The following is a 10334-nucleotide window of genomic DNA, read 5'->3' on the forward strand; positions in this document are numbered from 1 at the left end:
GCTGAAGGGCCCTTCAGGTTTTTTTTTTTTTTTTTTAAAGGGTTGAGATGAAAACATTTCTTTGGTCTGATAGATAAAATCAGTAGCTGTTTCATATTCAAAGGTTGAACACTATTTTACCAACTTGCATTTTATTTTTTAAAGTTTTTATCTTAAAAAAAGGTTTTGGCCACACTGTGTGGCATGTGGGACCCTAGTTCCCCAACCCCTGCACTGGGATCAAACACGCACCCCGTGCACTGGGAGCACAGAATCTTAAACACTGGACCACCGGCAGAAACCTCTCAACTTGCATTTCAAAACCACATTTGTCCTGAACTGAAGAGTATACTTGGTATCACTTCAACGTTTCTGTAGGACTTAATTTTCCAAAATAAAAATACAAAAATTTAGGGGAGAAGTGTATGGAAAATAAAATTAAATGAAACTGTCTGAATCTGGAAATGGCCCATCATTTCCAAAGTAAGAGATCTGATCATCTTTACGAGAGGAAACAAGACTTATTTCAATTTCTCTACAATTCGCAATCCTATTTTAACTTACAGTAACTATCAATGTAGCATTTACCTTGTAAGACCACATTCGTAGTTTATGATCTTGACAGAGAGCAAAGATGAAGGCATTGTGCTCGACACAATGCACAGCAAGGCTCAGGGGACGATCTGAAGGCCCCTGGTCACCTCTGAAAACGGAAGGCTGAGCATTAGCGTTTTACTGGTGCCAATTACCCGATCCTTAGAGTTTGCAATTTAAGAGACTAAATAAAATTTTAAATGTACAATCTTAACAGAAGGAGCAAAAGTTTCCAGGCTGGGCTGTGGCAGCACACTTTCTATCTGGCTTATGTCCGGTTACTATAGACAGAATGCAGTGTTGTGTAGACCCTTCTTCTTTCCAGCGTAACGTTTATTTGTCTTGGAGTCAGACTGGAAGCATTAATTGCCGCTGACCAGAGCAAAAGCTCACACTCTTGGGCCCTCTGATTCACCGGCTAGAGACCACTCACCTGATAGCTGTGGGCATCCAGCCTATGAGCAGGCGCTGCATCACTGAGCTTTGTTTCAGCTCCACGACTGATACCACCCCTGCAAGATGGAAAACAGGCCAGTGATACCCAAGGCGCCCCGTGACCATACCTGGCGAAACCCAAAGACAAGAGCATGCAACCGTGAACAAGGAATTTATAATGGGTGAGCTTTCTATACCAAGGAAGTCTTAGGTTGTACCTTTTCCACAGATCTCTCCTAACTAAAATATTCTGAATCATTACTGGATCAATAGCAACAGCAGTTTTATATTCCAAGGGGAAATTTTTGCCATTTATAAATGGGAACCCATGTTGCTGCTCAGAAGCAGCACTTCATTCTTTGCAAAAGCAACAATCGGTAACTTTCCTGCGCTATGCACAATTCTAAATGCGAGAGATACAGCAGAAAATACAAGTGAAAACAGTCTTGTCCTCCTGGAACTTAACATTCCATTGAGAGGAAGGGAGAAGCAGACAGTTAACAAAGTAAACAGAACGCCATAAGCAGAGAAAAAGAAAACACAGAAAGGGTACAGTGAATGGGGGGAGGGGGTGGTGTGCGTTACGATTTTAAAAAGTGGTCAGATCACCCACTGAGAAAGGACCTAAAGGAGTTGAGAGAATGAGCCACAATGGTAGCCGGGGACAGACTATTCCTACCAAAGCCTTGGAATCAAGATTGCCGGGAGAAATATCAGCAACGTCAGATATGCAGATGACACCACCCTTATGGCAGAAAGTGAAGAAGAGCCTCTTGATAAAGGTGAAAGAAGATAGTGAAAAAGCTGGCTTAAAATTCAACATTCAAAATACTAAGATCATGGCATCTGGTCCCACCACTTCATGGCAAACAGATGGGGAAACAATGGAAACAGCGACAGACTTTATTTTCTTGGGCTCCAGAATCACTGAGGTCAGTGACTAAAGCCATGAAGTTAAAAGATGCTTACTCCTTGGAAGAAAAGCTATGATCAACCTAGACAGCGTATTAAAAAGCAGAGACATTACTGTGCTGACAAAGATCTGTATAGTCAGAGCTATAGTTCTTCCAGTAGTCATGCATGGATTTGCGAATGGAACATAAAGAAGGCAGAGCACTGAGGAATTTATGCTTTTTAACTGTGTTGGAGAAGACTCTTGAGAGCCCCTTGGATGATCAAAGGAGATCAAACCAGTCAATCCTAAAGGAAATCGATCCTGAATATTCATCAGAAGGACTGATGCTGAAACTGAAGCTCCAATCCTTTGGCCACCAGATGTGAAGAGCCGACTCACTGGAAAACCACCACCCTGATGCTGGGAAAGATTGAAGGCAGAAGGGGACAACAGAGGACGAGATGGTTGGAGGGCATCACTGACTCAACGGAAATGAGTGTGAGCAAGCACTGGAAGATGGTGAAGGACTGGGAAGCCTGGTGCGATGCAGTCCATTGGGTCGCAGAGTCAGACACAACTGAGCGACTGAACACCACCAAAGCCCTTAGGCAGATGCACCTGGTATGTTCAAGGAACTGCCAGAAGACATGTGGCTGGTTTGGAGAAGGAGGGGAGAAAGAATGAGAAGATGCGGTTAGAGAGGCAGCGGGGCGTTGCCATAGGACGCTGGGTTTATTGGAGTGAGATGAAGAACAGCCCTGACCCGAGGGCTTCGAGCAGTGGAATGGCATGACTCAACGTAGGTTTTAAATGTCTTGGTCTGCCTGAGAAGTTTCTGCAGAGGGCTAAGGACAGATCTGGGAAGATAATTAGGAAGCAAATGCAATAGTTCAGGTAAGAGAAGGTGGTAACCTGGAGCATGGTAGCAGCACTGAGCTTCCTTGTTTCAGGTAAACTTATTTTAGTTACAGCACCTCAAACTGAAAATAGACATCAGTCAACTCATCCCTACTAAAGGCCTTAGAATAGGCCACCTTACAGCCACCTGTTTTCCTACATTCCAGTAAGCTGCAGTTTTTCATTCACTGTATAAAATCCCACCTTCTTGGGAAAAACTGTAAAGTGCTAGGGACTCATTAGGCAAGCAATAATGAAGAACCATTTTAGGGTGGTTTGGAAGCAGTTCCTGCACTGGATAACAGCCTTGGACTTCTAACGTCCATCTTAATGCCAGTATTTGTTTAAAATTAAACCCATGCTGCATTCCCATTCTTACCAGGTATGTCATAAGGAGGTAGTTTAAGAACAAAGATTCCCCCAGAGGCAGATGGCAGAGCAAACAGAGCCTCCCCATCGTTGCTCAGCCAGGCTGCTGAGGTGGCAGAACCAGGGGAGAGGCCAGGCACTGATGGGATCGGCTGATAGTTGCAAGGATCCCTAAAATCAACTTTTCCAATGTCAGTGAATATTGACTGCATCTGACTTTCAATTGCCAACTCCTGTGGAGAAATGAAAAAGAAAAATCTGTTAAAATCAAAATAAACGAATTTTGCTCAGTTCCTCCCAATTGCTATCAATGTTTTTAAAGTAAAAAAATTGTTGAGTTGAAAAAGGAAGCTGTTCTTTTTAATGAAACTATTTTTGCAACTTAAAATGTATTTGATCATTTAAAATAGTAACTAGGAAAGTATGAGGCTTCCCCAGTGGCTCCTCAGTAAAGAATCTGCCTGCAGTGCAGGAGATGTGGGGTCGATCCCTGGGCGGAGAAGGTCCCCTGGAGGTGGAAATGGCAACCCACTCCAGTACTCCTGCCTGGGCAACTCCATGGGCAGAGGGGCCTGGCGGGCTATACTCCATAGGGTCCCAAGAGAGCCGATCACGACTTAGGGATAAACAATAACAGCATGAACGTGTGCTTGGTTAGGGCTAGCAAGGAATCTACCCTTCCTTCAATTCCAAAGGACACTGCTCTAATACTAAATTTGTGACTGAGTAACTTGAGAAATAAAGGACATTATACTTAACCAACTCACACTCCTATACATCCGGGAAGGGTGTGGTAAAAGCAACCTATGCACTGTCTGATTGGTTAATATCAAGATTATCACGTGATTCTGAGTCTCAGAGACATGAACTCCTCCGGGTAGAAGGACGCAGTTTTGGAATTTGAGGCGAACTGCATTATTCAACAGATTTATGTCCAATGACTCTTCCACCAGCTCCAATGTATCTCCAGAGGTTTTCCTATTAAAAAGAGACATTTGTAAAAAACAACAAAAAAAAGAGTTTACGCTTTTCTTTCTGATTGTTGCATGGAAATGTATGACAATAGTTTTCAGGTGAACTCTCCTAATTCAAAAATTTTGGATAAGCAAACTCAAATCAATTCTGCCATTCCAAACCACATTGTATAGTCTACAAAACACAGTATTATATACAATTCAACTATTATTATATGACTCTCTGTTAAATGGAGACATTTCCAAACTTGATAGTATGTTTAGAACAAAGTGTTAAGTTGCTTCAGTTAGTTCAGACTCTTTGCAACCCTATGGACTGCAGCCCTCCAGGCTCCACTGTTCCCGGGATTCTCCAGGCAAGAATACTGGAGTGGGTTGCCATGCCCTCCTCCAGGGGGGATCTTCCTGACCCAGGGATTGAACCCAGGTCTATTTTGTCTCCCCCATTGGCAGACACGTTCTTTACCACTAGCGCCACCTGGGAAACCTTTAGAACAATAGTCAATTCAATTAAACTCCACCAGGATGCAACCCACTCCAGTACTCCACTAGGATGCAACCCACTCCAGTACTCAAAATCCCATGGATGGGGGAGCCTAGTAGGCTACAGTCCATGGGGTAGCGAAGAGTCGGACATGACTGAGGGACTTCACTTTCACTTTTTCACTTTCATGCACTGGAGAAAGAAATGGCAACCCACTCTCGTATTCTTGCCTGGAGAATCCCAGGGACGGGAGCCTGGTGGGCTGCCGTCTATGGGGTCGCAGAGTCGGACACAACTGACATGACTTAGCAGCAACTTAGCAGCAGGATTAAAATCCACAGCACACACTCACACCTTATAGTGTAATGTGGCCTCTACATATAATTACTATAGCATCAAACTACGGTGATCTTATACATGTGGGTGTTTCCCTTCTAAAGCTTCCTCCTGCTAGGAAGCAGGGTAGACTCATCCTCACGTACAACTCTGCTATGTGGTAGCTTCGGAACCACAGACGGCACCACGCTGGGAGTGTCCTAACCAGCGCCACCTCATCTACCGCACCACCTGAATCTCCTCTCTGTGTCAGCGGGCTTCCGCCTCCGGGATCTAACGCCTCATGATCTGAGGTGGAGCTGATGTCACAGTAACCAAGGGCACAGCCGATGTAACGTGCCGGAATCGTTCTGAAACCGGTCCCCCACCCCAGGTCTGTGGGAAAACCGTCTTCCAGGCAACTGGCCCTTGGCGCCACGAAGCCTGCGGACCGCTGCTACAGGCGATCCCCTTTGGTTTACCAGCTCTGACTGGCAACAATTTCTAAATCTGTATCTTATTCAGCCCACACTCTCCACCCACCTGACTACTGCCTCAAACGTGCACTCGTGTATCAGGGATCTCAAACTACACCTGTCCGAAACAGAATTCCTGGACCCAGCAAACCAGAAAAAACATCTGCTTCACCTGCACTTTTTTCCAACTCACGGATGGCGTCTCTATAACTTCCAGTTGCTCAAGCCAAAAAATATGGGGCTCACCCTTGAATTTTTTCTTTCAATATACCCTACATCTGATCCGATACTAAATTCTAACAAAATCACCTGTAAAACATATCCACCATTAGAACGTTTCTCACAGCCTCTAACAATACCACACTCATTTTAAGCCGTTGTCTTTTGTGTGGATTGTGGCACCAACCTCTAATTGGTCTCCCTGCTCCCACCCCTTCCTACTACACTCTGTTCTCAACACAGCAGACAAGCAATCTTTTAAAAACACTGTTATTCATAATACTTCTTCATTTAAAACCCTCCTCTCACTCAAAGTAAAAGTCACAGCCTTGAAATAACTGACAAAGCCCCAATCTGCCCCTTGGTTACCTTATTCCTCTATCCTTCATTCTCCCAAGAGGCAGACTTCTGGCCCTTTGCCATTCTTTGAAAACAACACAGAAGCTCCTGTCTCAGCATTTTTGCCCTTTTTCTTCGAAGGCTCTACCTGAAATCTCATCCCTTGGGTACCCTTATTTCCTCTGCTCAAATGTTAACTTATCACTGAGTCTTGCCCAACTACCCTATGTGAAATATTAAACGTAATAATTCCCCTTCTCCCTTCCCTGTTCTCCATCCCACATATTACCTGATGAACTACTGTTTTTTGGGTTTACTGTTGTTGATCAGCTCCCTCTTAGAGCAAGGACTGTCTGCTCTGTTCCCTGCTATGTTCCCAGTCCCTAAACGTCCACTGGAACACATTGTGTGTGTGCAAAGTCACTTCAGTCTGACTCTTTGCAACCCAAAGCCCTACATAGCTTGCCAGGATCCTCTGTCCATGGGATTCTCCAGGCAAGAATATTGCAGTGGGTTGCCATGCCCTCCTCTAGGGGATTTTCCTGACCTAGGGATGGAACTTACATCTCTTGTGTCCCCTGTACTGGCAGGTGGATTCTTTAGCTCTAGCGTCGGAACATATTAGGCACTCAAAAATATTTCTGAAATCAATGAGATTTGCACCTCTAACATAGGTCTTTCTTCTGAGCCTATAAAGTTCAATGCCTACTTGACACTGTCAAAGAGCAACTACACAGACACTTTAATAGCACATCTAAAAGAATGACTTAATGTCTGTCCAAAACCCACCTTCTATATCTCAGAAGATGGCAATCCTTCTGCAGGATATCTGGTCAGTCACACCAAAAGACAGGAACTTGTCCTTGCTCCCTCCTTTTCCCTACCATCCTTTATCCAATAGTCAGTCTATCACCTGGTCCTAATGAAGCTACCCTCTAAGTGTATCTCGAATCCATCTATTTCTGTTTTTCTAGCCACTCCCACAGCTGAGTCACCAACATGTCTTACTCTGTCCATCATAAAAGCAAACTGTTCTTTTGTATTTTACCCATCCATCCCAAATCTACTTTACACAAAGCAGACTGATTATTTTAAAATGTGATTTTGATCATGTTGCCAAGTCACTTCAGTCGTGTCCAACTCTGTGCGACCCCATAGATGGTAGCCCACCAGGCTCCCCTGTCCCTGGGATTCTCCAAGCAAGAACACTGGAGTGGGTTGCCATTTCCTTCTCCATTTGATCATGTTAGTAATCCTTTATAGACTTTCAGTGACTGCCCAACATACTCAGGATAAAATTCACATATCTTGGGGCTTCCCTGGTAGTCTAGTGGTTAAGAATCTGCTTGCCAACTCTTGGGACACCAGTTCGATCCCTGGCCTAGGAAGACTCCACATGCTATGCAGTACCTAAGCCCATGCTCTAGAGCCTGCGCTCTGCAACAAGAGAAGCCGCCGTAATGAGAAGCCCGTGCACCAGAACAAAGACCAAGCACAGCCTGAGGTCCTTCAAGATGAGTCCGGCCTAGCTACCTAGTCTCAGCATCTCTCACGTCCTTATCCATTTTGCCCATTTGCAGTTAAGCCGCATAGATCTTTAGTCAGTTCCTCAAACCTGTCAAATTCTTTTCACCTCATGGATTTTGGAGATAGTGATCCCACTTGCTCAAATGCCCTCTCCCGCAACACCTTGCCTGGCTAACCTTTCCCCCTTCCAATCTCAGGTGAAATGTGACTTACTTTAGGCCTTTCCAGCCCCACCAATAACACTTGGTCTTCCCATTAGCCTCTCAAAGCCCTATTCTTCTCCTCTGAGGCAAGAATGAAAAATCTGTATTGATATACCTATGTATGAACATTAGTTTAATGCCTTTTTCCTTCTCAAAACTGCCCCATGAAAGGTAGGTCCACTTCTCTTACACTGCCACACCCTGCATGATGAAAACGGTGATTGTTTTTGTTAGTCATTTTGTCCCCAGGACACCTAGCAGTGCCTGACAAGTAAAGGCTCAAACATTCATAGAATGAAGGAAGCTTCATTCATAGAATGAATGTAAAGCACTACAAACACATAATGGGCTCATGTTTTAAAACTGGTCTTTGGGGCTTTAGCCCCTATGCTACATTTCTTCTGCTTTTAGTGTTGCCTGGTAGGGTACCTCTTCCAGAACTCTGGGTCTCCTTAATTATCCACTGATTAAGACATAAACAGAAAGCAGGCTTTTTTTCTTTTTCTGTCTACAACCACTCGGAAAATGAATGACACCTTAGGGTCAGACACGCAAATTCAGCCGCCGAACGACCCGACCTTCCAGAGGGTTTGCCAAACACAGCACTCACCAATGAATGAATCTGTTCCTGGTGACGGAGAACAACTTGCCACTTTCCACATAGTAGAAGCCTCCCGCGCTCTCACCATATTTCACGGCTCCGGCCGCTGCATTTGCAGTTCCTGCAAAAGGTCAGTGGTCAGCCTGCACACGTGGTTCTCTGGGGATGACACGGACTGAGGTCGCTGAGAAAGCAGAGGAGGACGGACTGAGAGTCCATACAGAATGAAAGGGGAGGAAAGAGGAGGCAGCAGGACACTAAGGTAGCTCTGATTCCTGTGCTAATAGGCATGTGGGCTCAGAAGGGTAATGGGGGGGTTAGGGATTGAGGAATCCACAGGAGAGGCCCGAGGGGAAGGTTCGGTCGCGCTCTGCTGGGATGCTGCCGTACCAATGCCGCAAACAGTGAACTCCCGAAAGTGCCTCGGCCTTTCGCGCTCAGCGCCGACGACCTCCACGAAGCTCCGTTCCACGGCTCCCGCCGCCGCCATCTTCCCGCGCCGCCGCGAGGCCCGACGGGACACCAGCAGGGCCGGGCGGGTGTCGTCACTTCCGGGGGAGGAGCAGGCGGGCAGGTGGAGAAGCCCGGAGAGGTCGGGGGCGGCCGGATCCTGCGTTGTGAGGCGTCCACCGAGTTAGCTGGAGACCAGGTGCGCAGGGAGGGAGCCGAGGGAGAAGGGGCTAGGGGAAGCCTGCGGACTCCACCTGAGGAAACCTTTGCGTGGCCGACTAGGACGCCCCAAGGGGCGGCGCCATTTTCCCGGCGGCCTCGGGGCAGGGGGCGTGGCCGGGTTTGTTTCCATTTTAAAAACGCCGGCGCGGGCCTAGGGTCTCATCCTGCCGCGAGGGGCGAGGTCCAGGGAGGCCCGGCAGACGGGCGCCCTCTGCTGGGTTTCGAGCTTGCGGTCACCTCTCCCTGCGTCGTAGTGTCTGTCAGTGCATCTCCGCTCTGTCTCCTTTTATTCACCCTTAAGCGAGCCTTGGGATGGGATGGTGGGTGATGGGGGCGGGGGCAGTGAAGGGCAGAGTGTCCTTTTGTGTTGGAATTTTTCTGAGAGACTGTATACGAGTATTTTTGTATAATGAACCGTAATGTATTCTGGTATTCACCCATCTGGAATGGGTGAATTTAACTCAGATGACCATTATGTCTACTACTGTGGGCAAGAATCCCTTAGAAGAAATGGAGTAGACATCATGGTCAACAAGAGTCCGAAATGCAGTACTTGGATGCAATCTCAAAAACGACAGAATGATCTCTGTTCGTTTCCAAGGCAAACCATTCAATATCACAGTAATCCAAGCCTGTGCCCCAACCAGTAACGCTGAAGAAGCTGAAGTTGAACGGTTCTATGAAGACCTGCAAGACCTTTTAGAACTAACACCCAAAAAAGATGTCCTTTTCATTATAGGGGACTGGAATGCAAAAGTAGGAAGTCAAGAAACACCTAGAGTAACAGGCAAATTTGGCCTTGGAATACGGAATGAAGCAGGGCAAAGGCTATTAGAGTTTTGCCAAGAGAATGCACTGGTCATAGCAAACACCCTCTTCCAACAACACAAGAGAAGACTCTATACATGGACATCACCAGATGGTCAACACCGACATCAGATTAATTATATTCTTTGCAGCCAAAGATGAAGAAGCTCTATGCAGTCAGCAAAAACAAGACCAGGAGCTGACTGTGGCTCAGATCATGAACTCCTTATTGCCAAATTCAGACTTAAATTGAAGAAAGTAGGGAAAACCACTAGACCATTCAAGTATGACCTAAATCAAATCCCTTATGGTTATACAGTGGAAGTGAGAAATAGATTTAAGAGACTAGATCTGATAGAGTGCCTGATGAACTATGGATGGAGGTTCGTGACATTGTACAGGAGACAGGGATTAAGACCATCCCCATGGAAAAGAAATGCAAAAAAGCAAAATGGCTGTCTGAGGAGGCCTTACAAATAGCTTTGAAAAGAAGAGAAGTGAAAAGGAAAGATATAAGCATCTGAATGCAGACTTCCAAAGAATAGCAA

General features: G+C 45.9%; 1 protein-coding gene across 1 annotated transcript in view; it reads right to left on the reverse strand.

Annotated features, from left to right (window-relative positions):
- The window catches only part of NUP160 (nucleoporin 160kDa), a 43962-nt gene extending 35144 nt beyond the window's left edge, over nt 1–8818 (reverse strand). Inside the window, exons 1-6 of the mRNA XM_010842426.1 lie at nt 8698–8818; nt 8317–8428; nt 3937–4147; nt 3180–3402; nt 1007–1085; nt 568–682 (exon numbers count right to left, since the gene is read on the reverse strand). Coding sequence (XP_010840728.1) covers nt 568–682; nt 1007–1085; nt 3180–3402; nt 3937–4147; nt 8317–8428; nt 8698–8797 — 840 coding nt within the window. The 5' untranslated portion in view covers nt 8798–8818. The remainder of the gene's footprint in view (nt 1–567; nt 683–1006; nt 1086–3179; nt 3403–3936; nt 4148–8316; nt 8429–8697) is intronic.
- Between the last annotated feature and the right edge of the window lie 1516 nt (nt 8819–10334).

The sequence above is a fragment of the Bison bison genome, unplaced genomic scaffold, assembly GCF_000754665.1.
Source record: "Bison bison bison isolate TAMUID 2011002044 unplaced genomic scaffold, Bison_UMD1.0 scf7180017864178, whole genome shotgun sequence".
Taxonomy (NCBI): Eukaryota; Metazoa; Chordata; class Mammalia; order Artiodactyla; family Bovidae; genus Bison; species Bison bison.